This window comes from Nipponia nippon, unplaced genomic scaffold (assembly GCF_047370975.1).
Source record: "Nipponia nippon isolate SJK-2023a ecotype South Korea unplaced genomic scaffold, ASM4737097v1 scaffold_9, whole genome shotgun sequence".
NCBI lineage: Eukaryota > Metazoa > Chordata > Aves > Pelecaniformes > Threskiornithidae > Nipponia > Nipponia nippon.
In genome coordinates this window covers 40,971,980-40,996,529 of record NW_028262413.1, presented here as the reverse complement: position 1 = coordinate 40,996,529, position 24,550 = coordinate 40,971,980, and the positions used below count along the sequence as shown (strand labels likewise).

The 24,550-nt window shown below is 47.5% G+C and overlaps 1 protein-coding gene across 6 annotated transcripts in view; it reads right to left on the bottom strand.

The window, feature by feature from the left end:
- NTRK3 (neurotrophic receptor tyrosine kinase 3) overlaps positions 1–24,550 on the bottom strand; it is a 231,968-nt gene that overhangs the window by 94,159 nt on the left and 113,259 nt on the right. For all 6 annotated transcript variants that reach the window (XM_009470065.2, XM_087743749.1, XM_087743748.1 and 3 more), the window contains one exon: positions 17,952–18,140. In XM_009470065.2, the coding sequence (XP_009468340.1) occupies positions 17,952–18,140 (189 nt within the window). The remainder of the gene's footprint in view (positions 1–17,951; positions 18,141–24,550) is intronic.

Genomic DNA, 24,550 nt, shown 5'->3' with positions numbered 1-24,550 from the left:
GGGAAGCCCCCCAAGCAGTACACTGGGGAGCTGCTGCTGTGCAAGGAGACCCTCACTCCACCCCATAGTGGCAGGTGAGCTCTGCAGAGCGGGGAAGGTATGGCACATCACACCAGGGCGGCAAATTAAGACCTAAGCCCAAAACACGTGGCTACTGTCAATTAGGAGTCTTCATTCAAAGGAGGGTGGAAGGACCAGGGTTTCTTTCCTACAAGCTTTTTCCAGCAAGTGGTCTAGCTGTGGATTTTTGCTCTAGCAGGCAGCTTGAAGCTTAACAAACTACATGACTGCCAGACCCTTCTCTGACCCAGTTTCATTTTTGGTCTGAAAATAAGTCTCCCTCTCTCCCTGCTCCTTTTCACATCAAGTCACCTAAATGCACAAGGCATTCAAAGCACTTCAGCCCAATCTTATTTCACACCATATAATTCTGTGCAAGCCTTTGTGTCTGTCTGCCCCACTTGTGCCATTGGCATGTGCTGATCAAATATCAGCAGAGATGAGGGACAGGCAAGGGGCTGAGCTCTCAGTTCTCTGGATGGGGAGACACTGGAACATGGAAACCTCCAGGAATGTGACTATCCAAAACCCATTTTCCATCCACCAGAGGATTTCACGCTTGAGAAAAAGGGGAACAGCTTTACTTAAAAAATAAGTTCCTTCCTCTTCTCCATCATCTATCATTAGAAGTCCTGCCTGGCTGATACACTGATACTCAAAGCGAGAGCTGCTCACACTAGGGAAAAAGCATGCAAAAACATACACTTCTAACGGCACTTTTGTATTTGCACACGCAACTAAATGTAAGAGATCACAGTCCACAGCCATGAATTCAGCTTCAGTGTCAAAGCCAGCCCGTGCAGAGAGGAAATGGAGCTGAGCAATACCAAAATTGCCAGCAGAATGCAGGGAGAGCGTGCACACAACCTGCTGCATGTGGGACACGTGGGATGGCCAGTGGGGAAGCGTGCGAGAGAAAAACAGAGAACGATGTTGCAGCGCAGAGCCCAAGGCAGGGAGCAGAGCACCAGAGAGGGGCCGGAGAGCGCACGAGCGCACACGTGTGGGGCTGAGAGCATAACGCTGCTGAACATTTACTCTCACTTTACATTACGGATTTAATGGCTTTTAACAGGAGACTTTGTAAGCGATCAGGAATTGGAACAAAAGGAGCTGGGGGAATAATTATTCTAACCAGGGGAGCTAAAGAACATGGCAAAATCGCGTGCTGAGCAATCATGCTAATTAAAGGCACCCAGAAGAATCAGGATAGAAACGCCAAATGGTTTTCACTCTGCTGCCCTAATCCACTAACTGCCTCGTCACTTTGACTCCCACCAGCTGTGGGAAGGACGGCTCTGGGTGAGTCGGTTTGTAGCAATAAAGGATGGAGCTAAACAAGTGATGCAGGGGGGTTGGTCCCCTCTGCAGTGGGCTGAAGTGATGCTTGGCCTGCCAGACTGAACAGTGGCTCCTTTGCACCAGCAGCCTGGGCCAGGGGGGGACCAAATGCCCCCACAGCCTTTGGCTGAGCAACAAGGATGCAAACACACTTCCCAGAAAGCAGAACAGCTGCTGGCAACTACCAGCATGAGGCTAAACACAACCCACAGCCACAACCCTGGTCCTTTCAGGCCGGTCAGCCCTGCTGTGTGACTGCTTCTGCAATTAGCCGTGTTACGTGGCTCAGCACGGTGGTCTGTCCTGGGCTCTGTCTGGGGAGAATGTTTCCAGTGCCACACCAGAGCTCTGGCAGCACTGAACATGCTGCTTCCTTGTCTACACAGCTTTGGTCATCACTGGGTTGGGTCCACTCAGGGTGGTGCAGGGGCTTTCAAAGATAAGGACATATTCTATGCAGTGGGCATCATCCTGATCTTCTACTACTTAAAATGCCAGATGGGGTTCATGCCATGCCAGCATCAGAAAAGCAAGAACTAACACTACAACATAGGCAAATTTTCACCCAGAAAAAGTGGAGACTAGGAAAATATTCATGTTGTAGGGACAGAAAATCAACGCAATATTGCTCCAACAGACTAGAGGCTTTACAGACCGAAATAAAAACTCCCATGCACCCAGCCTGGTGTAAAACCCAAGGTAGACTCCTCAAGGAGCTGTGGAGCCTCAACCTGTTGGGGATGTCTGGGGAAGATCTTCCTCAGACATTGCTGGAGCCCAACAGGGCATTACATGCCAAGGCAGATGGGTGCAGAAAACATGATTAACAGAACAAGACACACAGTGGTGAAATCACATGCTGAGCACAAAGAAGTCTCTCTCTGTCCTTTCCAGCCTCCAGGAGAAGGCCCACCTCCAATAACTGCTTGGGTGAGATGTGAGTGCTTTTCTCTCCAGCAGTGCAGATCTGGGGTTTGTTGCAGCAGTCACCTGCATTGGCACAGAGTGAGAGCTGTACATAAGGGAGGTGGGGCAGCAGAAAAGCAAATGCTAACAATTGCCATCAAGTAACAGCTTTCTATTTAAAAAGCAATGGTTTGTTTGTTAATCAACAGGTCCATTAACACGGAGCAAATGCCTCTCTAATGGACACCCACAGGATCACAGGCTGAACTATTTGTGTGCAGCATCTTTTGATTGATTCACCCTAAAGATCATCAAGTAAATGAGAGAGGATGTAATATTTCTGCAGGAAACATTCCACAGTGGATACATTGATTGCGACACTCAGCCAGCTGCTGTGTGCTAGTCTCTTTTTAAAGAGACTTCATATTTGATTCTCTGATTAAATATTTTAAAACCAAGAACAAATCAGGGACATTGGCTCGACCGTGCCAGGCGCTTGGCCCATGGAGATCTGCTACCCTGCCAAGGAGGATCACGAGTGGCCGATGTCCAACCTGCTCCCTCTCTTCCTGCCCTCAAGGCTCACGATCCCGTTCCCTTGGTCCTTGCCCGGCCACACAGATCACCGCCACTCCACTGCCTGGCCTCTTCCTGCCACCACTAAATCCTTGACCCAAGCCAAGGGAGCCTGCTTGGTGGCACACCAGGAACACAGATCTGTTGACTCATTTATTCAACTCCTACCTGCAGCTAAAGCTGCAAAATCATGGTCCGTTTTGCCTGCCAGTGCATCTCTGACTCCTGCTCTGTCACCACAACGAATTCATTTTTAATCTAAAGCCCACTGAATGCTCAATGGGACAGGAGGAGGTAGGGCTGAGAATAAGGAATACCCTGAGAACAAAGGAAGAAAGTCCAGGACCCATAAGGAAAATAGCAATAAAACCATCAGATGAATAATTTGCCACACCAGCAAGCCCAGGTGGCAGAGATGGCCCATGAGCCAGAGCTAATCACTTGCTGCAACCTTCAGTTTGCAAAAGCAGATTCTTTTTCCCACAACCCAGACACTGGGCTGACACCTCCTTTATGAGCTGCTGAAAAAACACCATCTTCTGAACAAGCTCTGCAAAAACACAGCAACACTTGCGGTTTACAAGCAAGCCCTGCCAGCACTCACCAAGCCACAGCTTTGGAGCTGTCAAAGCCGCCCTGAACAAGACCAGTGGGGCCAGGGGACCCAGGGCTGCTGCCACCACTTGTGAAATGACATGCTTATTTCACATGCAAACGAGCCACACAAATTGAGACCAGACCCTCCTTTTCCCCTCTGAAGTACTCACAAATAACAGAGGTGTAAGGCAGTTGAAGGGTCTTTGAGGCAGCTGAAACACAGAGGTACAAAGGACCAAGCATCTAATTGGAGACAAAAGGAGAAAGCTAAACACTCACCCAGGTCCCACGGGGAGACACAGCTAACCCTCCCCTCCGGAGACAAGCTCCATCAAGAGGGCATCCAGCCTGTTGGAATAATGACTCCTTGAGGCAAACCAGAGGTGCCAGCAGCTAGAAATGAGGGCCTTTCTCTGCTGTAGCTTCCATCCTTTCTCCCCTTCAGTACCGGCAGGGAAAAAAAAAATTAAAAAAAAGCCTGCAGGTCCCCTTCAGGCTGAACTACGTGTGCCATCACAGCCTCACAGCCAGGCAACAAGGTAAGAGCTGCAGGTATAAGCCTGGCTGTGGATGCTGGGCTCCTGCCCCCACTTCCTTTCTTTTCAAAGAAAATAAAATTGAGTTTGTATTGACTACTGAGAAAACGAGACAACATTATACAGGACACGACCCTCCACAATCAAATTAGGTCATTGCAACATCATAACCAGCACAGAATATGTAGCCCCGATAGCATATAGGATCAAGGAGAATGATTTTATGCAGCAAACATTAAAAGACAAAAGGAGAATTAATCATATCAGGACATCAAGAAAACCAGAGTATGAGATAAGTTTGGAGTGGCAGGTACAAGCAGCGCTCCTGTCTCAGGGTTTCCCTCCCAAGCCCTTCCTGTGTCCCCATTCAAACTGGCCTGCCGCTTCTCAGAGCTGGTCATTAAAAACATGGCAAGTGCTGGGAAATATCTTTGCCACTTCCTGCATAGCTTCCTCACTTCCCCAACCCCAGAGCAATGATGATTCCCAAAAGAGTAAAGCCACTATTCACAGAGCAGGTTTTCAGCCGTGGTCCTCACTGTGTCAGCAAAACACCCAACAGCAACACACTCAAGGTGCTGATTTCAGGAGTGCTGAGATCTGTTCAGATAAGGGACTTAATGTCCTACTTTTGCTGTAAGTTACCACTTCTGTGTCTATATATATACATTGCACACAGATAATCAGAAAATAAAAAACAAATTCATGGTCCAGCTGTGCAGACTTTTGCCGTCATGGTTCAGTACTCAGCTCTCCTCCCATCTCCCTCCCCCAGCTCACATCTCTCAAACATCCCCTGTCCATGCCCTCTTCCTCAGCTTACCCCTACAAAGGTCACCCCCCATCCCAGCTCTCTCATACCCTCTCTTGAGCACTTGGTCTCACATAGTTTAGCCCTCATCAACCAACTGCCAAGCGATCACCAGCAGAGACAAATCCATAAAGCTGCTTCAATCCAAACATCCCTCTATGTAGAGATGTAGGTCTCCAGCAGTCCAGGTGTGCATGTTGGTAGGTATTTATGGTGATGTGGAGGCCACCACGTGTCTCTAGAAAGGTGAGGGTGAGTTAGCACTAGGTGTAGCATCACACAATGTGTGTGCTATTCATCTCTATACCAGGACTGTGAGGATCTAGACGTGGAGCCTGGGCTCTGCGTAAGCTGCCAGGTGAGTACTGCCACCTCAGACAGGCCAAAACCCAGCTCAGCACAACTCCCCCAGTGCCTGTTTCACCCCATCAAGCGGAGGAATATTCATCCTGCTATATGCAGGAAGGAGGACACAAACCTACCTGAAACCTATGATTTACATAGCAGTCTGTGGCAGTGGTTTCCCAACTGCATAATGAGTACATTAACTTTAGCTAAGCTGATTCTCCAGAGATGAAGAGATGGAAAAGAATAATCGAAGCAAACTGTGATAGAGTTTTTGATTAAGCAGCTGATGATCAATAAAAGTTATCTGCAGGGCACAGAGTGCTAATGAGCTACCATTCCTGTAGCAAAGAAACACCTGAGCCCATGCTCCCCACTCAACACAGCCCACAGAGGTCAGCAAGACCTGCTCCTCCAGGACTGACAACACAAGAACATAGGCCACCGAGTCCACAGGTCTCTCCTGCCCTCGTTCCTGTTAAAAGGGCAATGGTGGAAGAAAGAAAAGCAATAACCTTAAAGAGGAATGTGGCTAGAAAGAGAGGAATGAAAAAGGTTAACAGCCTGATTCAAGGCTTGAGATGCTATGTTTGGGGGGAAAAAAAAATAAATTGAAAAGGCATTCATAACCTTCTCAGACAGCTCCATTAATTTAAATAGGCCTTAGAGGTCTGTAGCTGTAACACCAGCACCTAGCACACCGACAGCAGGGAACAAGAAGGACCGGCCAGCCAGGCTACCAGCACTCTGCAACCAGGGATGCAAGTCACAAAATAACCCACAGCACCCCCAGCAATTACTATCCTGTTATCCCTTCCCCCACAGTGATGTCACTGCAAAGAAGTATTAGGCGTTAAATCTTAATACTTATTAATATCTTAAATTCATCCCCAAAGATTCTAAGGCATTAAAGAGTGGACTTTATAGAGAATTTCTCATAATAATGTAGCCACCTGTTTAATAGCAAGGCTGCATAAGGGTTTCAGAGAGCAAGTGGAAAGGAGAGCTTCAAATTAAAGCTACAGAGAAGAGACAAGACTCACATCGGCAGAGCCATGGAATATCATTACCTCTGCCTGAATTTAGCTATTTCACTGTAACTAATAATTTTACTCTTCCAGAAATGTCCAGAGAACTGTTAGTGACCACAGGGAGCTGCTAGGATCTTTGTATTACATTTCCTCCCAAAGTTGCCTCTTCTTACAGCCCAGCTCAGCCTGCCCACAAAAGGGATTTGTTTTCCCAAAACTCACTTAGCCTTCCCGTCCTTGGAGGGTCTAGGGAAAGCTGAGAAAAAATCAGCAGACAGGATACTCTTTCTGGAGTGTCCCAAAGGGAACAGAGGGGATGAACAGCACATTAGGATTTCTCCCCCAATTTCTCAAATTCTCACGGAACTGGGGTTTGCAATTGCCCTCTGCAGAGTCTGCGTCAAGACAGATCATTAATACTACTTGACTCTGAGGATCTCTTGTATTAAAAAAGCACGGCAATTACTGAGTTCAAATCTCTCATAAATCCATATCTATCCTAGATATAGTATTTACACTGCTACGGGGAAATATAATAAATAAGGCAATAAGCGCTTCCTTCCTCCAGGTGAAGATGAAAGTCTGCATCTTGGAGAGTGGCGCTTTCCTTGGGCAGCGAGACTTGTATCCCAGGCTCCCTGCTCAATTCCTTCAGCCAGGAGCTAAAGCCAAGGTAAAAAATAACTGCTCTTCCTCTGAGCCCAGCACTCAGGCTCCAACCGACTCCAGCTCCAACCAAAAGGGGCCAGAAGGCAATGCCTAGGTGGAATGAGGTCGGCAGAGCACCTAGGAGTTCAGCAAGGAAAGGTCTCTTCAGAAATAGTTAAGAGAGCAAAGCAGAAACATGTTAGACTGTAGCATAGCCCCCATGAAGGTGGAAAGGGAGAATTTGATCTAACCTATCTGGAAAGGAGCAGGAAAAGCTCAGAATTGCTGTTTTGTGGGATCATAATACAAAGCTGACAGCTCCAAGAACTTGTTTGTCCATCTAAACTCCTGACTCCAAAAGACTGGCTGTGAAAGGACTTCAGGTGGCAACTCATAAACATGCAACACGGTCCAGTGGGCTGAACATGGGCCAGACTGCTAGCTGTCAGCAACCTGGTGTGACCTTGAGCAAACTGATGTCTTTCCAGCTGCCTCTCCTCATCCATAAAATGGAGATGAAATGCTTAGCAGCCCCTTGATAGTCTGGAAGGAGAAATGCCTCTTTCCAGGAAATAGTGGAGGTGCAAGATGCCAGGTTACTTCTCATTAAGAGGAGGATAAAATATACCTCATCCCTCAAATACTCAGCTGCCTGCTGTGCTCTCAGTAAGATTCCCCTGACATCTGAGCTCTGCTGGGATCTGGCATGAGAACAGGACAGTCCCACTCCACCCCATCTCTGGAATTTACCCAGAATTTATTTTTAGCACAGCCCTCCCTGTGAACATTTGTGGTGGGATTTCTATGAATTCATGCTGATCTCTGACTCTGAGCTAGCCTCACCCTGGCTGCGCCAATAGCCAGGACCGTCAAGAGAACAAACGGCACAATCTCCTCCATCCTGAGCAAGGTGTCTAACACGGGGCAGACCTAAAGCATCCTATCTCCTTCCACGTGTAGGAAGGAAGCTTTGGGCAGCCACCTCAGATGGAGCTTCTGCTCTCCAGGGGTAACTAACTTGTCCTAGACCATAAGACACACTAAACAGGGCCCTAAGCTGGGCTTACAATGACCTTACAAAATCATGGAGCCCTTTGCCAAGCTCTTTACTTCTTTCTGGTTTTGGATTGTGAGCAATGGGATAGAGCAGAAGTTGTGGCCCATCTGAGAGGAGACTTGAAGATTGGGCTGCAAGTTTCTGGTATATCAACACCTCAAGTATTGCTTGAAGCATGAGGTCCTTTTCTTCGGTATACACCTGATGGCCATCATCTCCCCTTGCTCAATGCTCCACATGAATTACAGTGCAGAGATGTAAAATGACTGATACTTTTAATACAAAGGGCCTGTCATTTATTTATTAGCTGGCAACAGGCCCTGCAGTCCAGGATGGATGCATTATAAATCAACTGCATTTCTAAGCATTAAAAATTCATCCAATTCATAATGTAGGACACCCGTAATTTCCTTATTAGCGTTGAGTGTGAAGGATTTTTCTTTCTCCTCCCTTGGTTTTACTTTGCTTCTTTGCTTTCCCAAAGATCTTGCTCATCTGAGGATTAGTTTAGCTTAATCCTGCAAGAGGGAGGTGGAGGGGTGGGAAGGGCTGGGGGAAGGGAGACAAGGGCTGAAGTCATTTTGTTCCAGTGTTTTCTTCTAATTGAAAATTTGCTGTATATACTTAGGAGACTTAGCTGCCTTTTCTCCTAGTCACACATACGGGAGCCAGAGAAACTGCTCATCCTATATTTAAGAGATGCTTGTAGGGAAAAAAAAAAATAGATCCCTTTTCCCTCGCAAAGGGAAAAAAAGGAGGTATAGTAGTGGGACAGGGAAGTATGATAGAAAATCTGTTAAAATGTATTAGCAAGGTAAGAACAGGTGTCCAAACATTATAAGACAGTACATTTCAAATAGATCAAACATATATATATATGAGATATATACATATATATAAAACCAGGCAGGTATAGTAACCTTCAGACTCAGTGCTCCAATTCATTGAGGAAAAATAGGTTAGTAGGGCTGAAAGAAAGGTGTGACATTTTTGCAGACCCACAACTGTGACCGAGAGCTGCAGGTACCGCTGTGACATCAGCAACAAATAGGAACTTGGAACTAATGCCAGGAAAAGCTGAGTCTACATGAAGCTGTAAGTCATCGCTTAGTTTGAGTACTGCATCTCGTATTGACCACACTTAGCTGCAGATGGCAGGACAGCCTGATTGTTTATGTACATAAAGAAATTTTCATGCTTTCACCAAGTTTCAGTTTGTACCTGTCTCTCAAACAGATCTATCCAGGTAGGGGCAGGGAGAGGGGGGCCCAAAAACAGATTCAAGCAGGGTTCAGCATTAGGTAACTTGCAGTCTGTTTAGGAATGACCGTGCAGGAATCTAACAATGGATTATGCAATAAAACCTGCCTTAATGGGAGACAAGCCCAGGCATCGAGAGCAACTCTTACACGCTGTGAATTCAATGTACTTTTCACCTCAAGACACTTGCATACAAATCTTACATCAGCTACACGTGGAAAGACGTTTGCTGAGTTCTCAGGTGGGTCTGTTCACTTCAGTAAATCACGCCGAGTTCAACAAGGCTAGCGCTTTACACTTAACTGCAGTGCGAGACAGCTCCTTTTGGTCAGGGCTTCACTTCAGGAACACACCAGCAGAAGTGGTGCTTCCATTAGCAGCAGCATCCTCCTCCATCCCATTGACCCCACTGGCAATGAACCTACTCCCTGCCTGCACCCACAATCGAGGAAAGCAAGACAGCCAGAAAGATGCTGAGGCAGACTGGAAACGTTCAGCGACCAAGAATGACAACTTCTGCGTTTCTGTTATACCATACGTGAAGCAATCAAGCTCCACTCTACAGAGAGCAGCGCTGCTCCGCCTGCCCCGTGCCGCTGGGAGGCACAAGCCATCACTGCCTGTGCACACCATCTCCCCAGAGCCAGCCACCACGCTAGGCTGGGAAACAAAAGCCACCTTTGACATGAGAAGCTCTTTAGGCAGAATATCTTTTTATGTGGGTCTTTCCCCAGATTTCAGGACTGAATGGGGTATTTTGGGCTGTCTAGCCCAAAAGCAGCAGTCAAGGTAAGTTTTTATTTTTTTAACCCGACGTACAGCTTCATTGCTGGATCTTGGGCTGTACTTCTTGTCCCACAGGGCAGCATTACTAATAATGTTATTGCTGTGTGTGCGGTCATGCAAAACTGCTCCAACTCCTAAACAATAGCAGCTATTTTTAATTAGGAATTGTAATTTAACCAGACAATGAACAAACAGTGAGAGCCTGCAGTATTCTAACCAGAGAGACAGCTCCTGTCTGACCATGATGAGTCCCCACGCACTTCTGAGAGCTAGATTTTAAACCTGAAAACCATCCCAGTTAGACTAAAAAGTCACAACACAATGTCCTTGCAAACTCTGGGAGCTCCTGGGGCCTTCAGGTGTATCCCATGGCCAGGTACCACGGACACATCCCTCTTGTCCCTGGAACGCAGAGGTACCCCAGCCTCCAGACACTTTCCCAACAGCCAAGCATTATAAACCACAGTAAACTCATTAAAAAGCAAGACAAATATTTAACTGTTGGCCAAAAGAAATCAGTACCACAACTCTGCCCACATGCACATACACACACCAGCTATTTTTAAAGGGACCCACAGCAAAATTCACACAATCACAAAATTCGCAAAAATCACACAATGAGCCAGTAGGAGAATACCCTTGAACCCCCTTTGTTACCCCTGACACCAGGGCTGCCTGAGTTTGCAATAGCTTCAGGTCACGCACCGTGTTGCTATCTCGTCTTGCAGGGAAGAAGCTCTGGGCATGAGGAGTGTTGGTTGATGAACAGAGCCCTCCTTCCTTTGGCATGGACACCTCCTTCAGGTTTAAGAGTACTGTGGGATCAAGAGCACTACAAGTGCAACTGGATAGGGAGAAGCACCAATACCTGGGCACGTAGCCAATAACGTAGGGAATGAAAACGTGCTTTATCCCCATTTTGTCCCACTCCTCTCACCCTGCTACAATGAGTCTTGACTCATGACGCCTGTGCTGCCAAGCTCTGAACATCTACTAGAAACTGGAGATGCAACCATCTTTGATGGCTTTGGGCAATTCCTGGCAGGGGAACTGCCTGGTCAGGAGCATTGTGGAGTCCCTAGCTTTGCCGAAGAAAGGCAGAGCTGCGAGGGCGCTCAGTAGAAATCCATGTGTGCTTCGGCACCATCAGTCGTGAGGTGGAGGTGATCAGTGCGTAGGCGTCACTGTGCAGGAAGCTGAGCCATGGGGAATGAAGAAGAGCTGATTCACCAAGGGTTTTAATACCACGCTCATCCTACAGTGCATGGGTGAGCAGGTGGAGAAACACCCACATATGCAGGGAAGGTGGTGTGTGCGTGGGGGCCAAGGGATGCTGCAAGAGCAGTGGGAGGGTGCATGAGCCCCTGTATGAGATAAGCAGGGGGCTGGATGCAAGACAGCATCAGGAGTGCATGTACCCATCCTCCATGAGATGGTGCATGTCTTAGGCGGTCCAGTCAAACCCATTTAATGCAGGGATGAGGCTGCCAGGCAGCACAAGCAGCTTGCTGTGCTAGAGCCACTCCAAATACAGGAGGAAACCAGCTCAGGGCCTCCCCTCACCTGGCTTGTTAAGTGCTTGACAGTTCACACATCAAGGGCTCCCTTTCTGAAATCACACCAGACGAGCGAACCCTGCTTGCCACCCCTACAGACACCAGAATTAAACAGTCCAGAGGAGATGCTTTCAGGCAAGAGAAGCAGGCAGTTTTGCATGAGAAAACACTTCCCTGTCCACTCTTTGATGTCTGTATCCAGGAGTATTTCCATCACCAGAACAGCCTCTCTGGAAGCAGGTCAATGTTAGCAGCCCAAAGCCATGTTTTCCTTGACCTGAAGGGTTTCTCTTCCTAATTGATCCCCATCACCAGAAACGTCCCTGCCCAATGCGCCATCACCCACCTCAGCTGTGCTGCCAGCATCGATTCCCCACACCGGGGCTGGAGCCTGCTCGGCCCCCTTTGATCTCAGGTGTTGCTACAAACATCTTCAGTAAACACACGCTGAAGTAACAGAAATAGGATCTAAAACCCCAGCAGCTGCAGGAGGTGATCAGCTTGTGTGCAAACCAAGTTGCACGTACATCACATTTGGAGCAAGGCAGGACAGCACTGTTGGCTACAGTGTCTCCTTCTAAAGCAGGCAAGGGCCAGGCCAAGCCACATTTCCCACCCTCCCACACTGCTTTTCTTTCTTTTGTACAACGACCTAGTCAACACCTGCAGAGTGGCTGAGGGGCAAGGCATATGCAACAGATTTTGCCAGCCTTTCCGAAACAGCCTGAAAAGCTCTCATTTCAGTAGCATCATCATGGCAGGAAGGTCTGAAGATTGACTCACTGAGCACGAGGTTGCAACTCAAAGTACGGGTGCAACAGATGGGATGGGAACTCCGCCTCTGCAAACACAGGTTGCACTTCTGAGTTCTGCAAAATGTGGATATTTCTTCCACTTGCTCTTTCAGAGCTGGATGAAATGACACAGAGCATAAAATAGCCACAGGTAAGGAAAACCAGCTGAGAGTACTGGGAAGAGCTGAGCAGGTTGGATCAAATCCCACTGGCCATGGGATCTCTCCTGTTAGTCAGATGTTGCAGCCTGGAGAAGGGGACGAGGCAGCAATGCTGGGCACAGAAGTTCATTCCTGCTCCGGGGGGGTGACAGAAGCAGTAATTTTTGTTGCTCACACTTTTCTTCAGGTACCTGCAACATCTGCTCTGGAAGCAGCCAGGCAGAGCCTGCGGAGTTTCTTCAACATGCAAATCTTTTGCAGGACATTCATGTCAGCACTTGGCGCTCTGAGTTTCTATGAGAGACAACCACAAACCAGAAGGAAGGAAAATTCGGAGGCAGAAGGTCATTGCAGCAACCTCCAATGCATTCCACCTGCTGGCAACGGAGTGTTGAGGTCAAGGCTTTTCCATAGACCCAAGCCAAAAACCCAGGCTTTGCTAGGACAAATGAGGAGACACAGAATAGAGTAGCAAAACACACACAAATGAGCATACAGCTACTCATAGGTCCTTGTTAAATCCTCTAAAAATATCTCATGCATGTTGACTGAGAAGGACAAGACCGTAAGACAGTGAGGAGCCCCAGTGCAGAAGATTCTCGACCCACAAGTACCTACTTCAGAGAAGTAATGGGCATTGGGTCCTGCTGGAGAAGAGCCTGGGGCTGTCGTGTTAGAGAAGAGGAAAAGAGAAGTTTGGAGAAACTGGAGAAATAGCAAAGACCTGTGGGAGGAACTGAGATCTGTACAGCCTGGCCCCAGGCTGGGCACAGGGCAGCAGAGTGTTGCTGTCACATCACACTGGGATCTGCATTTATATTGCATGAAAATAATATTTGACAAATCCTCTTATGCCGGGGAGAGGGAGAAGGAAAAGTTTCTCTTTTCCACTACCAACAGGTTGAGTTTTCTTTTTTAGCCAAATAAAACTGCAAGCATTTATGGCTTTATTTTTATGTTGTTGTTTTTGGCAAAAATGGGAACATGAACTGACCAAAAATAGAAATGCTGCATACTTTTTAGCTTCCCATGCCCAGGATGAACAAAACACACCAGGCAAACAAAAAGAATTTACAGTGGTAAGGGTAAATATCCTTCCCATTTTTGTTGTCAGGACCTATTAGAAACAGAGGTAAGGAAAGCTATTTGTTTAAAAAAATGTGGTTTTTTTAAGTGACCACAATGTTCCTTTTAAACTGCACTGAAATACAAGATAAAGACAGGGTACTGAGTGAAAAAGCGCTGATGGCGCTTTTATTGTGTGATTTGCCTTGTTTTTTTCTGAAGTACTTCTTTTTAGCCGATTACCATGTATTTACAGTTAGTGTAATTATATCTAATTACTTAATTAGCATGAATACGTGTAATTACTAACTTCAAATATGTAATTATGTCAGGGCAGCCTGTAATAAATGAGGTTGAAAAAAACCCTCATTAGGACTCTACGGAAGGACGGCTGCTCCACCCGTGTGGAGAATGCATCCCAGTCCCCAGACTGCACCAGTCCTGGAAGAGAAAAACACAGCCAGCTCCGGTCGTGTCTGGCAACAATCTCCACCAAAATCAAACCACTTGCAGCAAAAGGCTAGCTTCACAGCACTGGTGGGAACTGAGCATCCACTGATGGGAGACAAATGGGGATCTCCAAAGGATCTGTCCCCCAGATTAATTTTCTCCATTGATATTTGGATTTTTTTCTCTGATTTGTGGCATTCTTGAGAAGACCTCTTTGGTCAGACAAGAAATCCAAGGGAACAGAGCAAATGCAAAACTGTGCTGTTGCATTTGAGTAAAGCTTGAGAGATCAGATCCAGGAACTAATCTGCATCTGATGCATTGTGCTGATAATAAATTACTACCATTAAAGTAAAACTATGTTCCAAAATGTTTCTTCTGAAACATTACCAGTCTTTCAGCACAAAAATCTCCAGCTACTCATAATTACCCATTTTGCAAATTCAAATCCCGAACATCAGGAGATGGAGCTAAGGTTAAAAGTTGCTGTTACTGCCAAGAAGCATATGTATGAAAATGATGTCCCACCAACAGCCTCATGAACTTATTTCAAGCTGATGCTCCCTTTTTTTCCACTGATCAGGAGCTATTTGTTGTAATCAGCTGACTTTTCCTGCCCAGAAGGACTGATAGCCATTTTCTGGACACAAATGAGGGCAGATTGGATCATGTTTTGCATTACCAAAACCCCTGACCATAGGTTGAAGCTATGTGGTCCTACACCCTATCTCCTCATCACATATTCTGTCCACAGTGCTTGTTACACAACAAGTCCCATTCTTCTCCTCTCATCTGTTTATTTCCAAATATAGAGAGGTGCAAACTCATCACAACCTGTCGCTCCTCCTGCTGACATCTGCCAAGCAGATATGCCACTTGTTTTCTCCTCCATGTGCAAACGATCAGGAGAAAAAGACTATTTCATCTTATTCTTCTGAAATTGATTTGTGGTTGGACTGTCCCCATTGCCAAGCTCGTTGCTTAACCCTCCAGGTAGGGCTGAGGATGGCTGAAACAAGGATTGGTTGTAAACCCTAGTGCTGCCCAGCATGCCATGAAGTTACAGCATAAAGAAGGGAGGAGCATCTTCTCAGAGACTTAGTGCTTCATCACAAGAAAACAGGGTGGTGTAGTTTCTTCCGTGGCTCTTTGAGAAGCCCTCAGCCAGGAAGGGAAAGATGAACCTTGCCCCTCCTTCTCCTCTAAACCAGGCAGTAGCAGAAAGGGGGTAAAAGACAACTGCAAAAATCCCAGAAAGTCAGAGGTGAGAGCTGGTTCCTGCGCCCTTCATCCCATTGATGCGAGGACAGCACATCCCCAGTGAGGAACACGTCTCTATCTCCTTGAGGATACGTTAACGAGAAGAGCCCACAGGACAGCATTGCACAGCGGGAGCGAAGGGCTGCAGCTCTGCGAGCAGGGACCTGCTCTCCATATTTCAGCTGCAATTCCATTATGCAGAGCTAAGTGGCTGGGAATAAACATCTGTCATCCCTGTGTGATAAGCGATGTTTGCTAGTATAGAGGGTGACAGAGATCTATATCACATCAATGTACTATTAATACTGCATTAAGCATATAGAGCTTGCTCTCCTCATTGCAGCACAGTAATGGGTATCGGCATGTCCTCAACCCAGACAACATCCAAGAGCACAGGGATGCTTGCAGGAGGAAGGAAGGAGAAAAGCTTCACGATGGAGAGAGAAATCGCTTGCTGAAGATGTTGCTCTAGCAACACCCCTGTGCAAAGGAGAGACACTGGGTGCCACAAAGCACCTTTGCTCACAGCTGGATGGGGGCTCTACAGGAGGTAGGTGGCAGGAGGGAGGTGACAGCTTGCATCGGTACAGGCTCAGCTGGGTATTGAGGCACTCCCCAGCCCAGAGGAGTTCTCCTCTCTACAAGTGACAGCAAACGAAGAAGTGTTTGTGTCCAAGCTCTAGACAGAGGGAAAAGAAAAAACCCTCCAGCATGAAAACCACAGGGAGAACAGGCGCAACAAATATTCTGCAGCTCAGGTTTAGGTTGAGCAGAGCACATCAGATCAAACAAAACCCTTACAGTGAAAGCTCCCCAAATTACGGTTAATTTAAAAGGTGAATTATGAAACTTTCCAGCCTCAAGCAAAGCCACCAGTGAAGTCAGAAGTTTTGCTCAAGTAAAGTCCTGGGGACTAAAATAAAATACACACACCAAATCCAACCCTGCCTGAGGTCTCAAAGCCTGGGTTTTGCTTCGTGAATGACAAGAAAATCTAAAAAATATAAGGGCTTTCAGCCTGCCAGCATCCAGCTGTGGTTTGCCTCTTGTTAGCACCCAAAGGGAGTGCCTGTGTGTGGGGTTTGGTTTCAGCCCTGCTGCCTTGCAGTCCCAGTAAACCTGGAGCTCAGAGGTGGCGATTTGCCGTGGATTTCCAAATATGCGCAGTTGTCACTAGTGCTGCGTTTCACCCCCGTGGCACCTTCCACGGGAGAATCGGTCGCCAAGCATCTCTGTGGACTCTTCAGATCCTAATCAAACAGCCCTGTGAAACTCTGAGGCCAAATCCTGCTGCGAGCGACTTCCCCTGCAACTTGCCCAGCTCTGACAAGCCCCACAGGGCAAACACTCAGAGCAAAACTTAATCCTTTGAGGTTTAAGCCCTGCTACTGCACAGCTGCAACAGCACCCACATCTTGAGATGGTAGGCGCATGGATTAAAGAGATTCAAGAGAGCACAGGAGAAGAAGGAAAAAACTAAAGCGAGGGAGCCCCCCCTCCCAAGCCATCAGAGTTTGTAAATCATTTTGAGATGAGGTGCCATAAGAAGTGTAAAATATGTAATTAACAGCACAGAAAAACCACACTACATTCAGCTTCTCCACTCCTGCCTAATCACCGCCCTCCCTCCTCCTCCCGCTCTCTACAAACAGACCACACTTAGCACATTAAAATGAAAATCAAAGGGAAAGCTGAGTGCGTTCATTGGGTACACCCCATTGCTCCGGCAAGCGAAGTACAGCGAAAACGGCTTGGGCACCAGCTTGCAGCACCCAGGAGGGGCTGCCCCAGGGATGCCTCCATGGGAGCAGCGGCTGCAGCTCCCCATCCCAACGGGAGTAGCAGTGGCCGGGGAGCAGCACGCTCCTGCCGAGCACTTAATGCTGAATGACTTTCTGCAGGTTGGGAAATCAGCCTCCTCCCTGTTTCCAGGGGCTGAGTTATGTCTCCTGCACTCGTGAGTCAGCACAGCCAAAGGGAGAGCAGAGGCGACTTCAGTGCGGCACTCCCTGCATCCTTTTACCCAGCACTTTTCTTTTACACTCAGAATTTAGGAGCACAAAATGGAGAGGACCACTTGATCACAACCTGCTAGTCTAATGAGCCCAGTTCACAACCCAGATTTATAAGGGAAAGCTGCAAAAGCTTTACAGAAGCCACTGAAAACAAGACAACCAGCATTGAAGCCTCCTGTTCTTTATCTCCACGCGTTTGCCCCATCTACGGCCACATGTCCTGAGCTTCTCCCTGGCCCAGTGGGGAGCCAAGGAGGCAGCCCCATGACTGGGAAACTGCTGGAGGAGGAAGGGGAGGCAGGTCCTTTCCCCAGCCAGGCAGGGGTCACTTCCATCCCTGCACTCCCAGGCGGCTCTTGCCTGGAACCTCATGCTCGGAGCCAACGAGGCAGAGCCTGGCTTTGAATGGCACTTTCAGGTAAGGGGGGAAGGTGACTGGTGGGTGGTGGAGGGAGGGTGAAGGGAGGTGAAGGTGAGAGTGGAAAGTCTTCTCTTGAAGCACCTACATGTAATGTTGTGATTTCTGAGACCTGAGATTCACTTTGGTTTCTGGACCATACCAAGACCCACTCTCCTCAAAAACCTCCTTCTCTTCTTCCTCATCCTCTTAACCTCTTCCTCCTCGCCCTCCTTCCCCAATCCCCCCAACTCATCCCCTGGTCCTCGCAGGGGGCTCCAGCCGGATCGGGCACTCACACGTGTCTGGCTTGTGGCAGTTGTGACCTTGTCGGAAGTACTGGGGGTTCTCGATGACAGGAATGCGGGTCATGCCGATCACCACCGTGTCCGGGCCAGCGTCCAGGGACGAGGGTGTCGTGATGCCATGGTTGATGTGGTGGAGGGGACTGGCTGAATCCTCCTCTCCGCTGATCACTGCCACGGGACCTGCAAACACCACGCACATCCGTCAGGCACAACAGGGGAAAGGAGACCCGCGAGACCTGCTGACCGCATGGGTACGGATCGCCGCAGGTCGGCAGTGGATCACCACCAGCCCCTGGACAGGATGCCTGTCCTAGCACTCCTGGCAGTTGTCCCGTCCCCAGGGCTAGTTTCTCCAGGCAGTTCACAGGGTAGGGAAGACACCTCAAGTTTTCTTTCCTGGTTTTGGGGTACCAGGCTAACAATCCTGCAGGGGTGAAAGTAGCTACAGGTGACACCACATCAGAGGTGAGTCCTGTACAAAGTCCTCTCCTAGGGCTGTCACAAGACAGATCAGTCACTGTGGATCCTATATACCCTGGCATCATGAGTCTGCCAGAATACATAACTGAGCTTATACTGGAGAAACATCATGCCCAAAGAAGATCTATTTCACCCCAAACCCATATTTGCACCATTTCTCTTACCCAATGTGTTGCCCATCTTGTTTCCCCTCCTCCAGTTTCACCCGGGCACACACGCAGAGCCCTTCAGTCAGACCAATACATATAGGGACCCACGTTGTACTGGAGCAGATCCTGCTCAGTTCGTTCTGCCTCCCACCGCCACCACCACGATGAACGGCAACATCTCCCCCTTACCCTCCTGACTCTGAAAAGCTCACAGCACCATTAGACAGGCAAGGGAATGAGGCAAAGTAGTCAGACCCCCAAGATGGGAGCAATGGAGATCTCCTATCCCTCCACAGCCTCCCTGGTGTTCATTAATTGCTCTCACTGGAGCAAGAGCACAGAGGCAGTTTCCCATGGGAGGACCCCTCTGCCATGCTGGCATGCCTTGAAGGCCAGAGGCACCCAAGGATGGCAGAGAGGAAAGCACCCAGCAAGATATGGAAAAGGCAGCGCCACAACCATCAGGCTGAGCTGCAACAAACCCAAAAGATTCCCTCCTCCTTGTCTCTTCTAATTCATCTGCCACCATCTCAAGTACTTCTTAACTCCCAGTTCCCCATCTGCTGCTTGATCATGGGACCTGTTATTGATCCCCACCAGGCTGAGAGGGACCTGGCGGAGAGCTCGAGGTGGTCCCTCTGCACTGACCCCCATGCAAACTCCTGAAGTTGCTGCTCCATGAGCAAGGAGCCCTCAGCACAGTCCACGTGCCTTCCCCAAGTCCCCCAGCACCCATTTATGCATTCTTGTCTACCTCCACAGAGAAGGTCCCCAAAACACCAGACTGCCTAAATGCACCCACATCGATCACCCTCCTGCAGACAGACAGACAGACAGCAACCATGCTCCAGCTCCTTCAGCCTCCTGCCCCAGCCATGACTCCTTACACTCAAGTGCCTGCTCCCAAGAGCATCACTGCTTTAATCTTTCCCTAACCAACGGCAGGCTTGTTCCCATAGGTAAAAAGAAGTGATGAAGGAAAGAGCATCCATACCTGAGAGCCAAGGTCTGCTTCCCACACAGAGCTATTTCACAAGCTGTACCCCAATTTTTGGCTCATGCTTTATTTTATTTTTAGACCTTCTAACTTCAGCTTTTGCTATCAGCTGCCAAGGCTGGAAACCTCAGGGGACATCAGGCCTTAATACATTATTCCCCACTTCCATCTGTTCTCACCCATCCTGAGGTCCAGTCTACAAACCAACATCACAAACACCTCCACCATGAGGCGAAACGCTCTCATCCATGCTGCAGACGTTCAGGCTGCATAAAAAACAGGATCCTGAGGAGCTGGGCAATGTGGGGACTGCACTGCAACCTTCCATGAGGACCTCCCTTACATATTCACATGGGAAGAGAAACCACATTCTACTAGAGATGCTCCTTTTCTCCTGTCTGGATGCTACCAAGGGCTACCAGAAGTTCAAGAAAAAACAAGCTGCTGCAGAGATGCTGCACTGAGGCTTCAAACCTATTCAGAGAGGCCAGTCTTTTACCTATGTTGCATAGAAAATGCCTCTCTCCCATCAGTAATCTACTTCTAATTGCACAATTACTTTATTATGTAGCGCTAGCAACAAAGAGGGGAGCCTTCAAGCCATTTTACTCCCCGGGGCTTCTGGGAGGACAGGGCAAACACCGGCTCCATGCAGTCATTCTGCCTGCATTAATCTAGTCTAAAGGCTGCTCATTTTTGGACCTTCAAGTATTGTTTGTTCTTCCAAGTGGGATATAATAAAGTTATCGTGTGATTAGCAGAGTCCTGGCAGCTGTGACAGGTGTTTTAGTCACAAGGAAAAAAAGTCTCTCCCTTTATTGTGAATTCCTTCTGGCAGATTCTGGCTTTTTTTTGCATTACGCCCCGAGCCCACGTGACTTCCAGCTTTTGAGACACAAAAGAAAAATTCAGCTCTTGCCGCAAGATGCCTCTGTTGGGACTACACATGCTATATTTCTCCAAACACAAAAAGCAAACAGGCAATTTTGGTTTGAACGACTTTTGTTCTTTCGCGATGTCAATTCTTCGCATGCAAACCAGGAGGATTGGGTTTTGCATGGTGCGCACGTGCCTTTGGCCATACCCTGCACCTCTGACCTGCCCTGCTGTGATGGGAAGGGGAGACCTCTGCATTTCAAGGTACAGTTCACAAAACAAGTCATAAAAATATCAGCTGGCATAGACTGGTGTAAATAATTTGAGGAGGGACCATAAAGACCTCCCTTGCGGTGGAGCGGTGGGAGAGGCTATCGAGGGCTTACTGCTTTCCCTAAACAGCCAAGGTGTTGCCTCAAAGGAAGGTACCTAATCAGGCAGTAGGATGTGAAAGACTTCTCTAGTGAATGATATAAAGGAAATCTTCATTGTCCTCTGCTTTGAGAGCAGAAATCACACCTTTGTGACAAGGAGCAAAGAGGACATCTCCTACAGCATTAGTACTGGAGAGAGATGGTTGGTTTCATAACCAGCCATGGGACCTATGCCAGGCTGGCACAGACCCTGCTGGGGACATAGTTCTCAGGGGCTCACAAAGCCCTGCCAGTACTTAACCCTTGCCGTCCTTGCTTGCACAGCAGCTCCTCAATTTTAAGGAATACAGATCATGGCAGTGTCCCTCTGGCACAAGCAGGTTAGAAGGACATGGCTACATCTAAAAGAGCACGGCATGATCAAGAAGGTCGGGTACGTGTGAAACTAAGCACAGCCAGCATCTATTATCCAATATTCTGATGGCAATTTCTTTGCCAATAAACAGATACAGAGTCTCACCTTCTTTACACTCCACAGATTTTTTTCCTGCCACTCACTTCTCAGGAGGACTTTCTACATGTGTTATCCTTAGTTTCATGCCCCAAACCTGTCCAAGATCTACAGGGTAAGAGGTAACCATGTCTCAGCTGATCACAGTTGCACTCCCATTCCCCAGCAAACACCGGGTCCTGTGAATGGACTCAGCCTCTTAGTCATCCAGCTCAAGTCGATGCTGCCAAGCTTAGACATTTACAAGATCTACCAGCCCTCAAAAGCCTCAAAGCCAAACCCTGGCGCTCCATGACCATCTCCACCCCTTCCCGTTTCTGCAAAAGTGGGAAACCCCAAGAACTGGCCAAGGTAGTTGCAGTCCTGAGACCACAGGGATAGTACACCACATAAAGTATATTCTACTCTTGCAATAATCCAGGGACGGTTTACTGCCTCTGACTGTATTGGAAAAAAAAAACCCAAAATAAATCACATTCTCAAGAGTCCTAAGGAACACACCCAACGGACACAATGCACCAGCTTTCAAGCTTTCAGAAACGTTTCTGATGACAGTAGGCACTGAGCTGGCATGGACTAGAACATATAATTCAGCCAATTCATCCCAATATCCTCCACAGGATATAATTGGATTAAAGACATAATTTACAGTTGATGACTTCTCCAAGTTTCTCCTATTAACTTTTGGGCTGGGGGGAGGTGTAGAAATCTGGACAATGTTAACTCCTACAACAGAGTCATGGCTCTTTATCACTTCCATTCCTTCGTTCCCATCTCTTCTGGCTGGTCACAGCTGAGAACCAGTTCCCTCTAAGCACACAGCCACTCTTGCCTCTCTGGCACTCAGACGAGTGCTGGACTCACTGTGCAAGCCTGAGACAAACTTTAAAAATACCATTGATATCAAGCAATCACCAATCACTTTTATAGGTTTGACTATTGCTCTGACACTCAAAATATGTACTGCCATCAGTAACTCCTGGAAATAAAGCAGCTACCTAAACTTCAACTTTTTTAATCTATCTTGGCAATAGCATATATTTTTTTGCTGTTAAGGAGGTAAAGAGGTTGAGTTTCTGATGTATAATGCTGATGAATGGCTTTATTTGGAAGAATTCTCACCAGCTTCAGCAGTGCATTTTCCAGGTAGGTTTAAAGGAAAAAATAGAGTAAAAAGAAAAAGAGAGTACAGATTTTAAGGTTTAGGTTTACCTTCCACTTGACAGAGAAATGGGCAGAGGGACATAGAAAAGAAGCCAGTTTCGTACTGTAAAAATGCAGAATAATAGTCAAGGGTAGCCTGGAGTAACTCCTGATATACCATCCTATGGTCTTAAAACACAATATAAAATATTTTGGAGCTCCTTTGAAACTTAAAATCTAAACAGTGATGCAGTAGCTGTTTCTGTGAATAACTCAGACTGTGCTATAGACAAACATACTGTGGATATTAACTATAAAAACAGTCTATTTGTTAATACTTTAAAGAATCTTTTGCATGTTCTGAGCATCGAATGTGTCACATCTATACTCTGAAAGGCTTTTGATGGCTCTTCTTCCATCCAAGCAGGGGTCTCACCAGCCAGCAGCATCCACACTGCCTGCAAGGACAGGGTTTAGCTGTTCTCCATGCTAACCGCATGCAGTTTTTTTGCCAGTGAAGCAATGTCAGCAGCAGTGATGGAGTCACAGAGCTACAGAGAAAGGCCCCAGGACTACCCCTGGGCGGAGAGGCGGTCAGCCTCTGCTCCAGCCCAGCAGTACAGCCGCTGCCAACCTGCCCCTTTGCAACGCCAGCGGGAGAGTCAACCACAACGACCAGAAAATTAGGATCAAAATGAATCTGATGTTCACCAAAGAGCAGTGAGGAAGCTTGAAAATGTTGCTTTTGGAAACATCACAAGGAGCAATGCTATTCTCCCTTCCCTCTCACATCTCCTCTACAGCCAACTCGTCTTTCCCAAGAAAGACACCTCATTCAAACACTGCCGTTCCTGGCCTCGTCTCCACCCTCTTTTCCCCCACAGCCTCCCAGTCGGGCTACGCTCCATCCATCCCAGCAATGTTCCAGCTCTTCTTGCTTTGCATCCATCCTGATATTATCATCTCTGCAAATACTGAGCAAATACTCTTCCAGATTGCTCCAAAATCTCTGCTTTTCAGAAAATCTCTTGTCGTTCTCTATTCAGCACTCTTCCCTGTGGCTAAACTGGAGTTTGGCTTGGTGTTTTCCTTCATCTCCTTGTTTATCTGGAAGCTCTATGAAATAGGATATACCTTTTAGTCCATGTCTGTGAATCACCTGGTTCAGTCACAGTGTTATATGGACAACTTGTTACTTAAGGAAAATAAAGCAAATAATAATAATAAATAGCTTAGGGAGCCCCTGTTTGCATGATCATATCATAATGGTAAATTATTTATCAAGGCTAAGAGCTATACTTTCTGATAAAACATAGGCTCAGGAATATAGGGTACTTTATAAATAACCACAGATTAGAGAAGATAAGATAATGGTCACTTCATACACATCCGTAACATAATGAATGCTCCAAGGCAGACAGGTGAAGAAACAACAAAAACTCCAGCTTGCTATCGCAGTAACCTCTCCAAAGAAACAAAAATGATCGCAGGTGTAGAAAACATGACCTACAAGGGAAAACTGAAAGAATTATGCTTTGTGTTGAGAGGAGAAGACTGAAGGGACACATGATAACAGCCTTCAAATATGTAAAAGGTTGCAGCAAAGAGAAATATAATAGCAGTTCTCCGTGTCCACTGGGGATAAAACAAGAAATAATAGGTTTAAATTGCACTGAAGGAGATTAGGGTTTGAATGTTTTCCCTAATGTTTAGCAGTATGGATGGTTGAGCACGGGAACAGATAACCCAGGAACGCCACTGCCGGGCTGGGAAGGGAAAGGTTAAAGAAACTTCTTTCAAGGACGGTTTAGCTGCAGGACCTGACGCTGCTCAGAGCCCTTCCAGGCTGCAGCACTTTTCACCTGCAACCAAACAGCCCTCAGCAAGGAGCACTCTTCCCTTTTTGATGCTTCCAAAGAAACTCCAAGCAGGGGCCCCGCCAGCACTGCAGACCAGGTTTGGACAGCATCTGAGGCACTGTGGGTGCAGCACTGGACCAAGATGGGACCATGGTCTCTACAACGTGGTTTCAGAAAGGACAACTCCATCCACATCCCAGG